The sequence below is a fragment of the Nyctibius grandis genome, chromosome 21, assembly GCF_013368605.1.
Source record: "Nyctibius grandis isolate bNycGra1 chromosome 21, bNycGra1.pri, whole genome shotgun sequence".
Taxonomy (NCBI): Eukaryota; Metazoa; Chordata; class Aves; order Nyctibiiformes; family Nyctibiidae; genus Nyctibius; species Nyctibius grandis.
This window is the reverse complement of record NC_090678.1, coordinates 8,451,846-8,473,611: the sequence shown is the minus strand read 5'-3', so window position 1 is coordinate 8,473,611 and position 21,766 is coordinate 8,451,846. Positions and strand designations below refer to the sequence as shown.

At 42.5% G+C, this 21,766-nt stretch overlaps 1 protein-coding gene across 5 annotated transcripts in view; it reads right to left on the bottom strand.

Annotated features, from left to right (window-relative positions):
* Nucleotides 1-702: 702 nt before the first annotated feature.
* The window catches only part of MTA1 (metastasis associated 1), an 84,072-nt gene continuing 63,008 nt past the window's right edge, over nt 703-21,766 (bottom strand). For 3 of the 5 annotated variants that reach the window (XM_068416759.1, XM_068416762.1, XM_068416764.1), the window contains 6 exons: nt 21,274-21,426; nt 20,196-20,231; nt 13,824-13,835; nt 8,786-8,817; nt 5,771-5,922; nt 703-1,399 (listed from right to left, as the gene is read on the bottom strand). In XM_068416759.1, coding sequence (XP_068272860.1) covers nt 1,261-1,399; nt 5,771-5,922; nt 8,786-8,817; nt 13,824-13,835; nt 20,196-20,231; nt 21,274-21,426 — 524 coding nt within the window. In that variant the 3' untranslated portion in view covers nt 703-1,260. The remainder of the gene's footprint in view (nt 1,400-5,770; nt 5,923-8,785; nt 8,818-13,823; nt 13,836-20,195; nt 20,232-21,273; nt 21,427-21,766) is intronic. The other 2 variants (XM_068416760.1, XM_068416763.1) reach the window with 2 other exon arrangements.

Genomic DNA, 21,766 nt, shown 5'->3' with positions numbered 1-21,766 from the left:
CATATGAAAAAGAAATTATACAGACTTGCAAATACATAAGAAGTTCAAGAGATGCAAGAAACCTCAAACACAAGAAATGTCAAGGGAGGGGGAAAAAACACTTAAATTTCAGACACTGTGTTCAAATGAAAACGCAGCTGTAATTTAAATTCCCTTCAAAATGGGAAACATACAGTAACGCAATTAAAGAGAAACCAGGTCTCATCCTGGGAGAGATGCGTCCAAAAACGCTGATGCACAAACAGGTTCAGAGTTCTAAGCAAAATGTCCCTGGGCATTGGTGTACTTGACTCTTGGAGCCAGAGCAAAGCAATTCATTACACTTGCTGGACTGCTGGGCCTACTGCTGGGTCTTGGTGGTATAACAGCACGTAGGATTCCAGATGTCACAGAGAAGGCAGCACGCAAACTGCTGGTTACTGGGAAAAATGCCACGGGCCAGATCTCCCAGGGATCAACTAGAGTAAGGACACCTAATTCTGGTAGCCTGGCCTCCCCTGCACACAACGTTAGTGTAATGTTCTGCAAGGTTCTTCAGTTCTTAGCTCACTCCTTTCTCAGCCTGAGTTGTTTCTGTCTTGTGCATGAGCACAACTGGCCGTGCAAAATGATCCAAAAAACATAAGGGACAGGACCAAAGAAAACTGGCTGAACCTGGGGCTGGCTTTCAGCTCCTATTTCCAAATATCAGTTAAAGGTTGGAAATTTATCTACAAAAGAAATAATATAAATGAAATAAAAAATGGCACCGTCCACAAAATTTAAAAAAAAAAAAAAAAGAAAAGAAAAATCTTACAACACAGCCTTGCAAAAACGGCTTTGCAACGAGAGCTCAGTCACAAAATGAAGGGTTCTAGCTCTTCATACATCGGAAGAGGAAACAAAGCTAAAAAGTACTAGTCCACATTCTCTTAATAAGTTAAACTTACTTTCCCTCCCCCTGTCTACAAAAGGGGTAGAAGCAAAGGGGAAAAGAGGCTACCAAAAATTAAAAAAAAAAAAAAAAGAAAAAGAAAAAAGAAAAAAATAGAAAGAAGAGAGAAGGAGAGAGTGCACGCGAGAGAGAGAGCAGTCTGTGGTCAGAGGCTCAGAGAAGGGCTGAGTTCCTTTTAAGGGTTTAAAAGATGCAAAACAGTTCCTCAAAAGTTCCCTCTCTTCAACAGTTAGTTCAATGCTGTAGCCATAGAAACTCAAGTATATATTGGAGGAGAGATTCTTTCAGGCAGGTCCACCGTCATCCGGAGAGCTGCTCAGCGTGTGTTAATCCTCAATGATTATGGGTTCATCATTCATGGGCTGGCGTAGCTGCACTGCCTGGATGGGCCGGAGGATAATAGGCTTGTAAGGGCGTCTGGCGGCTCGCTTGGCTTCGGAGGAGGAAAGCAGCTTGCGGATTTTCCTGCAGACAGGAGGGAAGAAAGGAACCGATTACAGAGACTGGGCGCTAAGGCACTGTAGGTTTCTCGCTTTCTCCAAGTGAAACCAGGCCTGCACACGTAGAGGCTGCTCCCTAACGGGATGGGCTGACGCTGTTCACTTAGGCAACGTCCTCCCCAGGGAACTTTTGTTTTCTGATTTACAAACGCACGAATGAAGAGGAAATTGCATTCTCTGTTCCAGAGTCCTTCCCCTGCACAGCAGAAGGCATTCTGGTCCAGCCTCACAGGAGCAGGGTCTACTGCTGTAAATATAACATGTGAAATAGCTATGACAGCCAGTTTCCGCACCAAAATTTATTTTGAAGCGCGCAGACACATCGGTTAGACATGCTGCAGGCAGCTTTGTGGGAATTTACAAAGCCAAGTTACAATCAAACCTCTTCTGGCAATGCTGGTCGCTTCCCCCCTGTTAATCCATCTCTCACGGAGCACTCAGACATTCCCCAGCCTGAGCAGGTGCACACAGCTGCCTCTTCAAAAGACACCCGTCACAGCACAAACCGGCAACATTTGGTCCCCCACGGAGTGACGCCTCAAGGCTGAGCTGCTGCAGGGGAGCTCCATGACAGCCACTAACCAGTGAACCAATACTGGAGCCTTCCCCCCTCCCCTGGGAACACTAACACGGTGCCTCCCCCTCTTATTTCTCCTACACTGCATGTACCCAGCCTAGAAACAAGCTAATGTTCACGCCTTGCATTTGTTAAGTTTCCCTATATGTTACAAGACTAGCAACAAGTCTTATCAGATGCACGAAGCTGAGAAAATAAGAGAGAATGGAGAGAGGATGCGCTGAAGTTTTACAATTGGCAAAATAAGGTAGAAAGAGACAATTCAGAATGATCACTCATTTCTTTTTGTCAATACCAGGCTTACAGCTAAAGGAAGTCTCCTAAAAAAAAAAAAAAAAAAAGAAGAAAGAAAAAAACAGCGACAGTGAAAAACGTGCCATGTAATTAAAATGAGGAATTCATTTCCAGAGGATGTTGTGGTGGTCAAAGGCATACAGAGATTAGAAAGGAAAGTGATAAATATTCACAAGAGTAGTTTACCGGTACCCATTATACACAGCCTTCAGCTCAGGAACTGGGGCCACAAGGAGGGTCTGATAAGGAAGCACAGCCTACCCTTACAGGCTCCTACCTTAACGAGTTTTTAGCTTACCGTGAGAGACACAATACTGCACTAGAGGAAGGGCAGCCACATGCCTTTACAGACCACAGCTCAACCATCTATCTCCCAAAGAGAATTTTTACATTTTTGGTTACTCAACATTGCTGGGGCCAAATTTTTCATTTAAAAAATAAAACAAAAAAAAAAAAAAAAAAAAAAAAAGAAGAAGAAAAGACAAGACACATTCATAGAAGAAACTGGTCAAAATACTCCCCCCTCCTAAAATTTACCCTCCTCACCACCAGCACTGACAGATCAACAACTTCAGCTGAAGATTTTGAATCAGCTCTGGTGAGATTTGGTTATCTCTTCACTTGCTTGTTTTGCCCACTGAGCAGAACAAGCCTGTTACATAGAGCTCACACACACAGAGACATGTCTTTTGTTTGCTCAGTGTCCCCATTTCTCCAGTGCCTTCTAAAGTTGAAAGGGCAGAGGGTGGGGAGAGGAGAGAACAGGGTGGAAAAGTGGTGGTGGGGAGAAAAAAAATAAAATCTTGATGTGATGATTTTTCTAAGACGTGTTTACTTCATCTACTTTTAGCCAGCGGAGCTTCTTACAGTATCCACATGTGCCCAGTTAGACACACTGCCATCAGAAACACGTCTCGTAGCAGTTCTAGATTCTGATCAGGTCACTCGCTGCCTCCACTTGCATAAATTATAAATGCGAGTTCCTTACTGTGAGGCTTGAATTCAAAAACTTATTCCTTTCAATCGACCAACTGTTCAAACTGCTCCCTCAAAGCTATCCAGTTTTCTAGTACTGTTCTCAACAGTGCCACACAAAACGGGGAGAAGAGGGGTGTAAAACTTTAGGAAAACCTGCTTTCTGTGACTGAAAACACAGCCTGACCCTCAGCTGGAGCATGATATGCAGATATTGCTGCTAGATTGATTGCTATGGAGCCAACACAAAGCTCAAATTGTTTCAGGGCTCACAAACAAGCCTTACATTCTTGACGCTGGAATGCAGCAGATGGTTCAGGGAAAAGTTAGAGGTGAAATGCCCGACAGAAAACCCGTGCCGCTCACAATGCTACATCGCTCAGGCTCCCCTGCTTTTCAGCAGGCTGCCAAACATCTCTTTTCAGCACTCACCAGTCAGCTAAGCAGCAAGGCTGTCAGACAAAGCAGCCCGTTCTTTCTTTTTTTTTTTAAGTGGCAGAGATAAGGTTTTACTGAGCTGATGTCTATCACGGCACTATGATTTCTGCGTTAGAGACGTGCTCGTTGCTGTGGGACTGATCTCTGCTGCCTCGGTCAGTGGTTCTGTGTGAGCAGAGGATTCTGTGCCCTTACAGTGAGTTGTTCTCATGACCAACATTGCACCCTATGAGTATTCTCACTGTTCTGTACAGATCAAAGGGCAGGACCTCGTAGTAGTACTGAGACATCACTACCATGGACGTGCAGCATTTCTTGTGGGTTGGATGATAAAGATGTCAAGTGTTTTGTAGATGCAGAATTATGAAATAAGCCTTGAGCATCTAAGGACTGAATTAGAGACTGTATACCCTGCACTCGCAATGGCACGTGAGTATGCCAGAGCTGAAGGTCTGTAACAGGATCCCAGTACTTCTTTACCGCTTCCCTTGAAAATTAAATACTTCTCTCACTTTAGTTTCAATTATATAAGGGATCTCACTGCTTACTTTCACAGTGTCTCACAGGAACAGAAAAGGAGAAGGGAAAGACAAGGTAAAGATGTAAGCTGGTGTGAAACACACAGTTGCATTAAACGTGTCCATGGGAACAAGTCTGACAAGGAAATTAATGTCACGTTTCTTCTAACAGGGGTGTTTCCTGCACTGAAATCTGATGATCCAATAGATCAGGGGTTAGTAACTTGAACGTTACCAGTCTCAGTTTGTCTATGAAGCCTATCTTTGATAGCAGGCCCACAGAACAGTCACTTGGCACTTGAAATGCTTTGGAGGCTAAGGAGGAGGTTGGGGATGTCAGGACTCTGACTATGCACTTCTTGCTGAACAAATGAATGCTCTGAGTAGCACCAAATTTAGTAGTACCAGAAGGGACCAAGTACTCAAAGCTCCTGCCCTCTTGGGTCACTTGTAAGGGCTCAGACACCCAGTAATTCCCATGTCCCTCTCTGCTAGGTACTGGAGGGAAAGGTGAGTGCTTCTCTGCCTGCTGGGGCACTGATACAGGAAGTGTTGATAACTCCAGGCTTCAGACACAGACAAAAGCCGGACAGCACCTCTGCTTGCAGAGAGGGCCGAAAAGCAGGGCTGCAGCTTTGCTCTGACCCTCTTTGAGGTTACCCAGGAGAGAGGCATCAAGTTTTTGGGAGGAAATCACACAAGCATATGTCTGTACCTTTCTGACCACACCCAGGAGTGGTCCTCCCTTCCTAGGAATAACAGAGTCCTGGGAACACCCACACAAAAGCTTTGCTTTAGGGATCAGGCCACATAGCTGCTTTTGCTCTACCACCAGCCTATACCAGTTTCAAGTGAAACTCATGCAAGGAAAGTTTCTTTTACTATTTTTATCCCGTGGGCAGACTAACATGAAGGACTAGCAGAAGCAGTACCACCAAAGGAGGAAGATGGACACTGCAGAGCTAAATCTCACCGCTACTGGTGGCAAATATAAACCACCAAAGAAATGAGGCAACTCAACCCCAGAAACCCTGTGTCACTTGCAGGTTTCAGTACTCAGACACACGAGGAGATGTCCCGAGAGGTAATATAAGAGACTCCAGCATGCAAGAGGGCATGCACAGCTCTGTGCATAGGAGGCTCTGTTCCTCAGCATCACCCGTGTGTCAGAAGGCCCCTGTCCTCTTACTGAGACACTGTGGTGGGACCTCCTAAGGCATTTATGGGTCTGAACCAGGTGAACTCCCCACCTCAGTCGTCCTTTCCTTATTGCCCATCTCTTACAGGAGCTGCTCTGGAAGAAGAATCATCAGCTTTCTCTGGAATGCAAGTGCATGATTGGGCACATTAGACACGATGAGGTATATCACAGCTTTTATCCACCTAAACCCCAGCAGCGGTGTCTGCATTCTGTTTGTAGCAACAGATCTGCTGAAGACATCCTTGTATAACCTCCAAATCAGCTGCAGCACCCGCAAGGAACACAAACCAAAAGACCTCCCCTTAAAACCTCTGAAAAGACCAAGTTTCCTACCTGGTTTCTTCCGTGGCCATGTAAAAAACATCATCTGGTGCATCAATCCAGTTCATCCTCCTCCTTTTCACTGGAGGCATGGATCCACCACGAATTAATCGGACTTTTGTTGGGTATGACTTCCCATTGAGCAGCAAGTTTCGGCTTGGTCCCTAACGTGATACATAAAAATGTACAATTATGGACTGCAACAAACCTGCGGTAGCATGTGATAAGCACTCAAAGGAAAAGAGAATTAAAGTCTTCATATGAGTTGTTCAGAGTTTCTGGTAAATATATCCCCTCTTGCCCATGACTGAACACAGGATTCACATAAAAGCAATTGTCCACAAGCAGCAGAAGTTAGGCACCTTCAATATACAAAAGGACAGCAATACTCCAGCGACAGGACAGATAATAAATGGAAGGCATTACCAATAATCTGTTGCTTGTGTCTGAAAGATGACATCAAGTTTGACAGATTGAACGTAAGACTTAGATTTCAGCTACTACCACAAATCTAGAGCAACTCTATTGATTTCAGGGAAGGAAATCTAGCTACACAGCAAATCAAATATAAAAATCAGAATTTAGAGTTATTCTGGGGTACCAAACTTACCGATATCCTTTTTGTTCTAGGAAGATTAATATTTAATGATAAATTAAATATGTTGTTGAAAACAAATCTGGAACTACAAAGCTTAGCAGCTTTCATCATAAAATCCTTTTAGCATTTAACACCACAGATTTCCCATATGTAATACATTTGCTTTGCGAATCAACACAGGTATAATTTTCCAGACCCACAGCAGCCCCCTTCCACTGAACTGGAAAAACGTGAGCTGTTATTAAAAGAGGTGCAGATGCAAGGGAGCAAAGGATTAAGCTTCTCAAATTCAGCTGTCCTTGATCATTTGAAGTCCAGTTCTGCTGCCCCTCTTCCTGCTGATTAGCACATTGAGAAATCCACTGAAATCAGTAACACTGGACAAGTCAGGAAAGATGCAAAATAAGGGCCCAGAAAATTTCATATGAATAAATTAAAGCTGGTCAGAAAACACCCCAGTAGAAATTTAATTCTGGTATTTCACAGGCCATCCTCTGAGGTCAGACCGTCTCCGCAGATGCACCCAGGCTTCCCCTTCTGCCCACAAAATGGGAAACTGAGCGTGTACATGAGGGAGGTCTGGCCTGGGAGACCCACCTCAAAAGGAAAGGTGGGGACATGAGGTACTCAAGTCCTTAAGTGTCAGGTTATGGCAAAAGCTCAAATAAATTTTAACACTTTGACTTAGAAAGGGAAAACTTCAGTCTGTCAACCAAGAAAAAATCCAACAACAAAACCCTGCGTCTATCTCATTTTTATCTGAGCAGAAAACAAAAAATGATCAATGACTTTTTTGACCAGCCTTAATCAACTCTGCTAACGTGATCTGCTTCTTGTAGAAAATTGGGGCTTTAGAGCTAAACAAACAAAATCCCACTTTTTAAAATCCTAAGCTCTTTAAAGCTGTTATATACAAGCGCAATAATGATTTAATTTCTTAGTTGCCCAGCTCCAGGCTATACAAGACAACTTTGGCACCACAGCAGACCACTGAAATACTTCAAGAATTGCTTTTATACTTGAGGTTTATTAAGGAAAAGGTTTCAAATAAAAGGCTTTTCTGTGTGTTTTTTTTTTTAACTCCCTCCTGATTTCTCCAAGAAAATCCCTTCATTAGCTTTGCGAAGGATGTTTTGTCCGCATGTGCTACATACACAGGAGAAGTTCTTGGAAATACCTAGAAGGAGCTCCCCTGTGCTTCCAGGTTGTCTTTTCTCTACCTGCACAGAGTGATCTGTTTCAAATGGTACATCCTGAAAGGTGGACCTTTAATTTTCAGTTCAGTAGCACAGTTTATCAAGCAACGAGAAATTAAGGCAGTTCAGGGTTTCACCCTAAAACACCTAAGAAGTGTTAGGTCATCACAGATTTCTCCCACTGCACTGAGTAGTTTATTCAGCAGACACAAACAAGTAGCCAGTCTCCTCAGTGACAAGAAATGAAGCTGAATTCAAGGAGGAATACAATTTACCACTTCATATCAGATGCTCAAGTAACAAACCGAATGAATGCTTTGTTATTACAAGCAGACTAGCATGCTCAGGTTATAGACTACCCTCATGATACTGCACACTATCCGAGAGGATTATTAGATTTAATAATGCTTGTGATCACCATTCAGTGACCATCAGTCATACCTGCTGCTGACTGACCCATGTCAGAGAGACTCTACTGGCACCAATACATCGTGGCAGTTCACCTAATGAGGCAAGCTCCACTTCATCAACACCAGAAGATCATTTTCGGGGGGGGAAAAAAAATATGCTTGAACTTCTCTCCCATAAGCCATGTGTAAGGGGGGAAAGCGATGCACAGCCTTTGCGCTGGCCCCTTCACACCGAGGTGAATTTCATGAGAAAGCATTTTGCCAGAGACGCGTCAATCAGACTGGCTATTTGCTTCTGTCCTTTGATAAAACTCAGCATAATGGATGAGAGGCTAGGAATCATTTTTACTCAAAAAAAAAAAAAAAAAGAGAACAGAACAGAACAAACAAGCATTCTCAGCAGACAACTTGCACACCAACTTCCTAAGAAAAATAATAAAAAAAGAAACTCTTTTCCAAACAAACCCTTCCATCATTTAAACCTTCCTCCTTCAGTGGAACACATTCCACCTAGAAACACATCCCAGAACTTTGCTATAAACAGCCACTCGGTTTCTGTACTAGCAGAAACAAAATGTTCCATTCAAAATAGAAGCTCATTTATATATAGATAGATTTGAAGTTTAAATTGTATTTAACCACTTCAACGTTTCATATGCCCCAAAATAATTAGTTTTTTAAAACTTTTCAATTAATTGGGAAGTATGACCAGCTGCGAACAGCAAAGACTGAAGTGAAACACTAGGGTTTAATGGGGTGTTCTATCTAGCATGGGTTAATAATTATTCTTTTCCCTGCTTTGGTTAAATGAACATTCTCTTACCATTTGTCTGGTTTGTCCGTGGTTAGGCAGACCTAACAAACAGGAAAGAGAATAGAGCTGGTAAGACCATTGCTTTTCCAAGACAGAAAAAAGTACAAAATCAAAACACACGCAGCTATGATTGCAACTGTGTTGTTTTGCTAAAACAAGAGTTGTCTACCAAACTAACTTCTCCTCTCCTTGAAAGGCAACTGAGAAAAGAGCTTTCTTAACAACACGGTCTGAAGAGCAGAGTCCCCAGGTTAAAAACGTGTTCCATTTGCTCAGTCTTTTCTCTGTTTACTCACACCTTTCTTCAAACTACTGCTAAAAGTACACCTCCTCTTTCAGATCGGAGGTTTTCCTCAAGTCTTGGGAGAAATCTGGCATTCTGTTTGAGTTTTGGAGGAATTTACTGACATCAAGAAGGAGAAAGTGGAAGGCATTACAGACTGTCAAGAGAGCAACAAATAAAATCTTTCCTATCATCCTTGGATCCCCGGGGAACTCTTCAGCTCAGACGTTAGCTACATGCTGCTAGCAAACAGATTGTATCTGCTGAACCTACCACAAGTAAATGCTTCCACAGGTGTAGCTCCATCAGTCACAGAGTACAGTGACTCCAGCTATCACGCAAAGCCCTCCCCAGTAACCCAAACAGCACCGTAACGCACCGAGCACAATGGCTTGATTTCACTAGCCTATTTGCTCTACTATCAGATACCTTATCATGCTGCCACAGCCTATGCGCTGAACTGTACTTTACACATATGAGACCTTGCAGGACACACAAAGGTCTTGGGGTATAAGAGAATTAAGGTTATATAGGCAGCAGGGTATGGCACAGGACCTAATAAACCTTTTTGTTAGCGCCTTTTAGTTTTCTAAGATGAGTGCTCCCAGAAAACACCATTTCACTACCATCAGTGCACCAAACCATCTTTCTCAGCCCCTTCTGGCTGAGAACCAAAACGTCAGTACATCAAAGCCAACAGGTACTACAGGACAGGCATCAGCAAATGCTGTTGCTGGCTGCAGAAGTTACCAGTATGAATTCTGCTTTCACATTTACAGCAACCTTCCCAGGTTCCCAGCTTGACTTCTGAAACTTCCCGCTGCTAGCAAGTTAAGCTGTGACAAAACAGCAAAGCTTTTTAAAGAATCCAGCAAAAATGAACTTTTACAGCTCATGGTCTGTACTCCAACAGATTCCTTGAGATTCTCCTCGGTAAAACCAAACACAATGTACTCACAGCAAGTATGCCAGGAAACACATGGCACAGCAACGTATCGGGAGGGAGGAAGGCAGAACGGGGACATTTTCTGAGCATTGAGTATCACGACACCACATTAAAATCACCCATTTATAACAAGTATATTTTCCATTCTGTGTAGGCGTATGCTGTTAGCTACTTCAAACATGAAGGCACACAGTTTCAACTTTCGCAGCATTTTTGTGCCCAAGTATCCACAGAGATGAAGAAATAGCTGCCAGAAAGATTTCCATCAACTCTGTAGAACAGATGTACCAGGCACCAAGCAAGAAGACCAGTAATAACCTTTGGATGTTGACAAAGGCAATGTAGGCAGCAGATAATCACTCCTTTTTACATGGGAGCAGCAATCGCATTCAAAACACAGCTGTGAGCAGCTGCTGGAGATGGATGGACAAAGAGCTCCACGGATGCTGGGAAACAGCACAGCCAGCAGGATGCAGCCAGAATCTGTTGGCTTCACAGCTGAGCTCTAGCACTTGTTTTTTCTTCCCCCTTCCATACAGAAAGATAACATTTTCTCCATTCACAGCACCTCCAAGAGCTGTAAATCAACTGATGCTAGTCCCTGGATTAAAGCCACACATTTCATTTTGACCACACTCCAGATCAGCTCTTTTCTTCTACTAAGAACATTCTTGATGCCAGAAAAGTCTGGCCTACAGGAGCAGCAGATATGTGTGTGGCTGCTGCGATGACTATTGCTGGATGTACAACAGACAGTCAACAGTGCTATTCCCAGGCACCAGAACTGACCCAGAATATTTCACGGTGAGAAGAGATGTTGAGACTGACACAAACTGAGCGAAGGCTGAGCAGAACTGCTACTTACTCAGAGCCCTCAAACAGCAAAGCAGCAGTGGTTACAACAGGGACACACCTCACCCCCAAAGCCGTAACTTCTAGGATAAAGCCGCCCATGACAACTTTTTGCTCCAATAAAATAAGACACAAAATAAAGTTACAGTTTCAATACAATTTATACTCTTGCTATCACAGTAATAAGGTATCAATTAGCATATTAATCTCAGCTATCTGTGAATTTTCCCTTTAGTCACACTTTGATAACTGGAGTTTGAAAGAATAAATATAAAAAGACACTAAAAAGACTAGCTTCAGTTTGCAATAAAAAAAAAAAAATAATCACACTAAAAGCATATGCAGCTGAAGCACTGCTATTAAATGAGCAACTTTTACCCACCACGGTCACCAAAGAGATGCAGAGAGACAGCATAACATCTGTAACCCATTGCAGAACAGCTGTCAAGTCAATAGGATGCATCTGGACTGGAAGCAATGCATTCTCACCCAAAAGTTTCTGGTGACTTCTGTGCGAGAGACGAGGTCTGTGAGACAGGGACCTCGAAGAACGAAACCAACCCACCGTCTCTGGGTGAGGAGCGGTACGGACAGGTAACTGACCATATGAAACTCAGTCCTCCCCGAGGTGCTTGCTCCATTTTCAAAGATCAAGGTTTGAGAGACTTCTCACACACATGCATCCACAAGCAGGTTAAAAAAGTAGGACAGCATACAAATATAAAACACAGAGCAAAATCCAACAGGGTTCTGGCAGCTCCTCTACAGAAAAAAAACTGTCTGATTTTATGGAGGGATGTCTAGAGAAGCCACAGGGTAGAAAGTGTCAATATTCCTTTTGACGATATCTAAGGTCCAACTGCTTGGCTTCACATAGTTCCACATCAGAAACAACACTAAACTCCTCCAAATAAAGAAAAAAACCCCAACAAACAAAAAACGGAGGTGACCCAACCTTTAAAACCACAAAGTGTAAAGCTCTACAATGATGAATCTAAGCAGATCTTCCACTCTTTGCAGCCAAAGAAATTGAAACATACTCTGAAAACTCAAGATTAAATGTTTTTTTTCCACAGCACTGAAAACCCCAAAGCCCTAGAAAATCTCCTCCCATAGTCTCCTATATACAATGAAATAAAGAGATTGACTGACACCCTCAGAGCATGCATGCCTCCACTCCCCACAACTTGGTGAGGAAGACCTCAGAACTGTTCCTCAAGCCTAAGCACAGTTACTGAGATTTTGGCTCAAAACCAGTCACAGCAGGTTACTATGCCCCAATGATCCTTTCACTCTTGAAGTATCAAAGCTGCACATGAGAGAGACTAATACTTTCACCCAAAAACACCCACCAGTGGGGAAGGACTATCACCAACAGCAAATAAATTCTGTTACTACCATCACTTTGCTGCTTTATCTTTTGGGGATTGGGAGGAACCACCTCTCAGTCAGCCAACCTATTTCTTATCGTGTAACAATCTCGTATCATTTGGATCTAACGCCTTCAGGTTTATTAAAAAAAAAACAAACAAAAAACCCAAACAAACAAACAAAACCCAAAAAAAACCAAACCAAACCAAAAAAAAACACCACAGAAACCTTAACTTCCTGCAGCAACTAGAGCATCACCCCAAGAGCATGCTGCAGGAGTAAGCAATAATTGGCACTCAACAACAGAATGGAATGGGGGAATGTAGTTTCCCAATGGGAAGCAAACCAGCACATCTGGTCCCACTGGAAGCCTGAGAGTAGACGTGCATGCTCTTTGCTGATCCAGTCCCATTCCCTGCGAGCCTGGTGAGAGGTCCTCAGCATCTGAATGGCAGCATTCAAAAATTACTCCCACTGCTCAAATTCAGCCTGTTTTTTTGCAAGCTCCACACAATATGCAACTGCCATTTCGAGAAGCAGGAGAGCCTAACCCCTCAACAGCGTGCCCAACAGAGACTGGTGCGCAGGGGTATTTTCAGGAGGTTACTACAGCAAGCATCAAGAAGCTGCAGGATAAGCACCAACCATGGCCACTTTTCTACTTGGGTAGAAATCTTCCAGTACTTTTCCATGCCTGAACATACGCACCGCTGCCTGTGTATTTACAGACCATGTCATAGTTTGGCACAAGAAAGTCTGTCCAGAGCTGACCCTAGCACCAAGGAAGAAGAGTAGCCCAGCCTTCAGCCACTGGATGTAACTTGGAGTTTTTAAATTTATATTTCCTAGAATTTATTAACTCCAATCTTCAGCATATCCACAACACACAAAAATATGGGTCCTTCATCTCATGTTAACATAAATTTTTTTAAAACCAATCAGGATATCAAGCAATTAGCCACAAATGGTATTTTGTTTTTAACTTCTGTCTACCAAAGAGAAGTAGCATACAGAACATGCAATATGCAGTTACATTCATAAGCACATCTCCAGTCACAATCAACGCAGAGATTTTAACACACACTTCCACAGCCAGAAAGTTTACTACACTAAAATACATTGCTTTTAAAAATCCATATATCCTTCATATGCGTTTTCCTTTTCCAAAATTAATCCTCCTCCTGGGATCCATCCTTCCCAGCAGCAACAAAAACGTCAACAGTACCACATTTGTAAGCAAGCTAGAAAAAAAATATAATAATTCATGCATGAATGAGGTTTGATGAACAAGGATTTCACTTCCAAGTTACTGGTTCACTTGAAGTAGTCTCTGTGTGTTGACATACGCACACATACAGTTTTTGTAAGCTTATAAGAAGGCTTTAGTACCCCTCTCTTTCTGAAACTGCCAAGAGTGTGTTACCGCTGGAAGCGGATTGAGTGTCCATCTTCTAACAATCAAAGGGTATAAACTTCCAGGAATGCAAGTGCAACAAGCAGAACAGAGCATAAACTGTACCAAACACCACCTAGACTAACATTTTCTTAAAATTCTTTTGTACATAAAAACAATGTTAAAATTGCAATTTACTTACCTAAGTAAGTTCCTACCAAGATTGGCAAAGGAAAAGGAAAAAAAAGATTTAAGGTTAAAAAAGGAAAGATTCACACAGAATACAGTAGCCCAGCCCCATGCAACAAATACAGAAACACAGACTGTTTTGGTTGTAACGAAACAACAGAAGTGATCACAGTTCTCTGTTGGACAGATAAACCCAAGACAACATTAAACAAACAGTAACCCCAAATGAGAGATTCCACAAAGAAGAGCTTTAATTTTGTACGAGTAAGTAGTGGCTCGTTACCCACCTCCCTCCACTAACCCCTGCACATTAACCTTGTTGGATTTGGACAGTAATTCCTAAAATCCTGTGTCTAACAGTTCACATTAATTTGCCTCACGGTACCTCACAGATGATGTGTTTGTTCATGCAAAGCTGTACCTTCTGCTAAGAGTACTTCACAGACCCTACCAATACTTTCTGGGCAGTGACATCCAACTATACTGAGTCAGTAGACACCCTTGGACAAGTATGTTGAGAATGGAGAGCCGCCATCTATCTTGGTGTTGGGTCAATCAATAGTATTCACCCACATTCCTAAAAGGGCACCACGGTATATTCTGTCTGGCTGCAACACACTAAGCGGTTAAAAAAAGAGGCAACAAAACCACGTACCTCACTGCTTTAGGATTTGCTGATCCATGCTATGTAAAAACTAGAAACCACTGAATTATTCACTGTTCTTAGAACTGGGAGTATTATACATCATATACATATATACATGTGCATATATACATATATGATATGTATCACACATGTAGATTCCACTTAATTACAAGTTCAGGCTTTGTACTATCAGGGGCATTTGCAATTCTGCCCATGCATCACTATGCATCCATTTCCTCTCATATTAATTACACCCATTCCCTACCACTGCCTTGGGATACGCAGCTCCTCTCACTCAAATCATCATTTACATCTTACTCCATGACATCCCTCATAAACGAAATGGTTTTCACTAGCTGATCCATAGAGCATGCCCATCTCCCGATGTCATTTCCACATCTTTCTCCGTAACACCAGAAGAGACTAATCACAGTATCATGGCTGAGCTGAAGGCAAGTGAAAAAGTTTCACTTAACATCTGAATACAAAATCCTAAGTACAATTCTCAAAAATAATCTGTACTTTTGGCATATAATCTAAAGCAAGGAAGTTGCACAGCTCTCCAAAAAGCACTTCAAGCAACTTGTCATTCTTCCCAGCTGTGCTGCTGCTGGCAAGAAACAGTCATTCCTCTACAAAGCACTGAACATTTTCTCTTTGACGCTAGTCAGCATTACTCTGGTCTGGGTATCAGCAGCTAAAGCCAGGACTTTTCCCCATTACCCCATGTATCACATTATTCATTAAAGGACCAATACTCCCTGCTGTTTACAGTCATTCCTGGATGGGCACATTTCCTTTGGCTGGTTATCCTCGACTTTGGAAGGGCAGCCAGAGCCACTGCTGGTAAAGGCAGAATTTTAATGCAACTTATGTGTACAGGTAAGTCCAAATTTTCTGCAAGGTCTAAGTCAGCCAGAAAAACCCTTTGAGATAAGTCTGTTCACCTCCATAGCTGATGCTAGAGAACTTCCCTTATATTCCCACCTCGACAGATGTTTTTGATGAAGAACAGTGTTTCCACTTTCAGGCTCATCTCTTGATAATTAAATTAATGACATGCTAGGCTGATGAATGCTTCCAGTTCTAGGAGTTCACTCACGTTTCCCCAAAAGGAGGTGAGAAACAATGAACCAGAACACATTAAATTAGATCAACATTCCATTTTGGTTTAGAAATCACCAGTAGCAGAAGCCAGGTATTCCAACAGTTAATTAACCTCACTCAAAAATTTGCAGCTTTTTTCCAGTCAAAGTTTTTCTACTGTACCTTCTGGCTACTGCAGCTCATTATGCCATTCCTGGCTAGACTAAAAAGCTCTCTATTATTACACTTCTGCTGCTCCTGTCAGCAGAGACAAACATCTACAACTTCGACTTTGATAAAAGCATTTTCCATTATGCAGTGTGTTTTCCAGTCCCTTCACCGTTTTCATGGCTCTTCTATAAACCCTCTCCAATTTTCAGCATACGATCCGCTACCATTTTATCAATGCAAGTTTGTTGCTGGGAAAAGCCTGCCCTTTATTTCAGCTACTCATTCATGTTCGCTCTCTTTCTGCCAATTTTAGAGTGCATGTGATGGCCCTGAAAAACAAATTTGATTAGATGAAAGCTAACATGGTGTAAAAGAGAGAGAAAAAAATACAAATCTAACAATGCTCCCTCCCTTCCCCCAGCAGGAATTTGCATAGACAAGTGTCACATAGATCCCATATGGGATAGCTGTAAGGAAAAAAGTAAACAGGGTCCAGAACATAAAACATCCTCTGTATGTCTTTAGAAGAAGTTTCATGGCAAACATTGTCAGCCAAGCTCCAGAACACTAATGAAAAAGCAATAAACTAATAAATTTTTAACATCTCCCTCTATTCGACAGCTTATGAGACTCCATGTACTTTTCATGCTCCAAAAGCAGGAGTCTGCAGGAGTTTGTCCATGTTAACCTAATGCTGAAGGAGAGCTGGGAAGGCCACTGTATGCCTAATGATGCATCCAATGCGATTTAAAGGAGAAGAGGAAAACGGAACAGATGAAAGGACTACACCCTTCTTACGAAACAGAGTGGGGGGAGAGAAGAGAGATGAGGTTAAGACTATTTTCCTGTTCTTGGAATTCAAGCACCAGTCGAAATTCTACGTGCCTGTCCAGACAAATCATATCCAAAACTTGAAAAAAGTCAGCTCTCCAGGGTTAAGCAGGAACAATTCAGAAAAAGAGAAGTTGAAGATACTTAGCTGGAGTTACAGTAGCAAGAGAAAAAAACCAAGCAAGTAAACAACAAAATTCCAAAGGAAAAATGTGAAGTACTCTTATAAGGTTCAGCAATTTCCAGCATTTCCATAATTACTTTTAACTAGTTCTGGCCGCAGCCCACTAACAATAGCCTCCTTTCTTTTTCCTCCTTGATATCTCACCGCCAAGGTTCCCCTTTTCCAAGCCTTTCCTCGCTTCCCATTACTACCTCTCTTCACACAGAGTTCAGCCTGACCAACCCGTGTCCGCACATAGACAAGGTGGTCTTCCATCTCCAACCACTCCACCCTCAGTCACCATTTGCGCACATTTAGGAACGGTGTTTCCACTTATGCAGGAACTTCACTGATTAACTTTCCTGAGGACTGAATTCTAACTACCGACCACCCACTGTCCTAAATACCAACGGGTGGTAGAGCCTCAGCTGAAAACCTTCCAGCAGTGCTGCCTGAAGGAATACCCAAAAACCTACATGAACAGTTCAATTTTCAGCAACGTTAAACAGCCCAACTCTAAATGAAGGCAGGTGCCATGGGAATTTCAATGCCTTAGAAACCTGGCCACCAATATACAAGTATAAACATGGATCTTAATGCTTCACACTAAGCAAAAATACTAGCTGCTAGTTGGCTCATTCCCTGCAAAGCAATCTCTTGGTTTTATATTGCTTTAAGATCTGGCCATGAGGAAAGCCTTACAAACTCATCACATGCAATCAGCTCAGCAACCAGCCATAATGTACAGCACACATACTCCCCCCACCAGTTTGGAAGTAATAGCCCAGCACCAAAAGGCTTTTATCACCAGCAAAGAGACTTCAGCTAAAGCCCACCATACTAGCTGTCCACTGTCATATATCAGAGACTTTGACACAGTGACCTGTCCAAACCATAAGATATCTTCCAGGTGCCATCAACACAGCTATCAGCAGGAAACAGAAAAATCCCTGGATAATTCACATAACATTGCAGTAGGTTAACTTCTTCTTGAAAACTACTTCAACATAGGTAGACAAAGTGTCTTCCTGTATTTAAATTTGTGCAGAAAGAATATTTTTACTCTCCTCGTTCAGTCATCTTAACATCAGCTTTTCCTTGCAGTACACTCTTACAGTGACCTAAACCAGCCAGTATGCCACCATATATCACTAAGGGGAGAGGAAAAACATAAAAACAACCACCCCCCCCAACAATTTCCCATGTTATCTATAGGAGCTATGTAAATGAAGAATCTGACTGGTTATAACAATTCCGTTTTACCCTCATTAATATTTTTCTTCTATTTTAGGTCAGTTATAACAAAAAAAACAGTCATTCCGGTAGATGGGTTTATTTCAGTCCTTTTATACTAACTCACTGGCTCCTAAATTGTGTTCACAAGGATTCATCACCCTTGCTGCCATTCACCCCTTCTTCAACTTGTGCTCCTCCCCTCCTCTGACCTCCTCCTCTCCCTTCCCACCAGCCCCCCAAACCAGGAAGCCTGTATGACTCCATCCAGAGCCAAGGAGAAGTCTCAGCACCACGTTCCCAGTCCTGGCACTGTACAGGAAACCAGCATTAGCCATGTCCAGAGACAGCAAAGTTTACCAGCTCACAAGCCAAGGCAACTGAGAACCAGTGCTAAGTGGCACTGGTACACAAATTGGCTCCAGGCCAGAAACAGATCCACCAGACTTCCACCATCTGTTTTCCTGTGCCCAGCAGATCTTGATCCAAGTTCTTTAAACCTTGTTTCCTTGCAGGTGGTTCCCTTCCCTCTCTGTCTTGGCAAAGTTTCCAGCAACCCAGGGTCAGAAAATATTCCAGATGTCAAAACTGCAGCGTGACAAACATTTTCCATTCACAAATAAATCTCAACTAACAAGTCTAAGCTGAACTGCTCACAAGAATATCCAGTTAACACTCACTGTCCCAGCAGGTAAACAGATTCTGGGACTGATGCGTACCCCGCTAGACAGCAGTTATAGGAACAAATACTACTCCAAGTATTTTAGTGGCTGTCTGAGAACAGGCCGAGCAGATAAAGCAGCAGGCGCTCGGCGAGAGCCAGCCCCTGCACAACCACACACATATGCTTCAGAGAAACACGTATTCTGAGCAGCCTGGACAGGTACCTCACCAAAATCCTCTTTTTGCAAACTGCTCCAGCAACAGTTGTGACTGAAATGTATCTAATCAAATACGTATACCAGTATAAAACACTAAAACAAGAATCCTCCATTTCCAGTATGGTCTCAGGGTATCACATCCAGTGCTCTACGCAGAGAGAGCCTGAGGGAAGGGTCAGTTCTTCTTCCATTTCCCTCCTTTGGGCCACAACATATCAGAGCTTCAGAAGTGTGTCATCTGCTGAGTGACTGAGCAGTCCGCTTGCTGACAAGGACAGCTAGCAGGGAGCAGCAGGCACGCCCATAAGCAGGCAGTCACTAGGAGCTGTGGAAATTCAGTGAGCTACTCTGCATTTACATCCCTCGTTACCGGACAAAGCTTCCGAGGAAGCCAAACTGACTGGGGCAGCAGGGGTTTGTTATTCTTCCCAAAACACGAAAGTTAAACAAGCACTTTAAAAACTCAGCAACGCAGTATCAAGGTATAAATTCCCAAAGAGAGCAAGTCAGTAGAACGATCACTGTCCTCATTCTTATTGTATTCTCCGCATGCACTTATATATGCATGCATGTAAATACTGACAACAGTCAGCCACTCTCCCAGCCATTAAACACAAAGCTTAACATCAGGGCATGCAGCGTGGGCCATTTCATGGTAACACGTAAGCTTAAGTTTTTGTGTTTGCCTGTCTCATGATGGCATTTGTATATCCCAACTATTCAAAAACGGTCTTTCTATTGAATTTGCTTAAGTGACATCATATGTACGTTTCCTGCATTATCACAAACTAAAGCTGCTGAGGTCTAGTCACTAGTCAGAACAGATTAATTATTAACCTGTGGAAATTCTGAAAACCATTTCTACTGCAAGTAGAGAACATGCAGACAGTCTCTCATCAGTGAGACTGTCCACTCACAGTGGAAAATATAGAGGTTTGAACTTGGGACTCGATGTGAATACTGAATTCTAGTTCTTTTCGTCAACGTGAATTTAAAGTAGTTCAGGACGCAAGAAACTAGGATTTCATAAAAGTCAAACAGTGAAACAACACCTAGTTTTCAAACCAACCATCACAGCTTTCAGCAGTTTCACAAAACTGCTAGAAAACTGTTTTGTCAACTTGAGGAATTAGTAGTAAATTCTGAACACAGCACTTCATGTCTTCAGTATGGTTGTATGACTTGTCATCTGCATGTGAAAAGCCTGGAAGGTGAGCAGCATAACCATGGGTGGAAATGGTTACCCAAGGAACACTTAAGACATCAACACAGAAAGTGCACACAGACTCATCAGCCAGAAAGCACAGACAAGCCAGCAGATGAAACTAAAAATCACTCTCCTAGCATAAGCTGAGCGCAGCTTCAAGGTCTTACCCCTGCTAGGCATCAACAGGCGCTTCTTCATGTTGCCTGACAGAGCACAAGTGAACAGAAAAGAGAAAAACATCACATCAGCAACCTGAACAGCAGCAGTTTAAAAAGTTCTTAATGTTAAAACACAAACAATACGATATCAAATGTTTGTAATTATATTTTAGATAAGCCACATATAAAGTTAAAAAATGAGAAAGATTCTCTGTACCTCCCTCCCTGCTCAGAGTGACCATTAAATCAACGGTTCTTTCCCCTGTTAAGAAGAGCTACCCTCCATGTTCTCATTCTCTTAAGACCATTTGAACAGATCCTTTTATCCTCACCTGAGAAAAAAGACTGCACTTTCTCTTCCTCGACACTCTCAGGCAAGAGCAACTCTTCAGAACAGAGCCCTGGAGACCATGCCAGGAACATCCTGTGTCTATCTCTCACTTCAAACACCTTCCCCTTGCCTTTTATTCTTGAGGAGAAGCAGCCCAAATGCCACCGCACAGAGGTGCTCAGTGACAGGGCCAACAAAAGCGAATGCTCTGGCTCTGCGCATGGCAGGAGCAAGTATATGCCATGCCAGATGTGGCACGTCTACCTCCCTCAGCTAAGCAGCAGCCTGCCTTTCTCAATGGCATGCAGCCTCTGGTAGCTGCCAGGTGGTCCACATGTTACAAAGCCACCTGGGAACTGTACAGCTACTACACTACCTACAGGTTAAAAAGCTGTAAACCTCAAAAGAAAAAGGAAACATCACTGGAGAAAGCTATTAAGGTTTTCTTCATACTACTCTTTTAAAAATTGAATGGAAGTTTCTCCTTTGCTATCCCATTCGCGAGGTTGGTCAAGCTAGGCAGAGTTCCACTAGCTTTATGTGCATGCACCACCCAGGCAGTACACATCACACGTCTCACCCAGAAGGAGAAATGGGACAAGTGACTTTTACAAAAGGAAAAAATTAACCTCCCTCTAGAATAAGAAACTTGGAATTTATATAAAGGACTTCAGTTTTAAATAATCTCCTTGTGTACTGAAAGGACAGAAGAAAAAGCCTATATAGATAATATACATTTTGCAGAAAAATATTTACCATCCATTCCATTGTGTTGTTCGTAACTTCTTTTTCCCAGGATAGTTGGGGACCCATTATTAATGACAGGCGTAAACTTAGCAGGAGTCAGATTGTTGAGAGAACTGGACAAGCTCTTTGCAGGATCTGGCTTTGGAGGACATGGATGAGACTCTGTTGTAAAACAGCAAAGTGTGGAGGTTTTTTTAATTAGTGAAGATACTGCAATTATAAATCTGAAAACAACCTGCAAACTTCCAAGGTGACCAAGTATACCTCTCCTTACATACAAACTATCTCAGTCAACAGTTTTGACTGGAGATTGCCATTTATATAAAGCATTTTAAGTATATTTAGGAATTCACCTCTACAGAAGATGTTAAAACCAATGTCATAATATTATCCTAAAATAAGAACTGATAACAAAAGCACTTTGTATCTATTTCCAAAACACTATTCTCCAACAATCTGGGATCATTTTGGAGGTACTCTATATTAAAAGCCATTTTGGGGC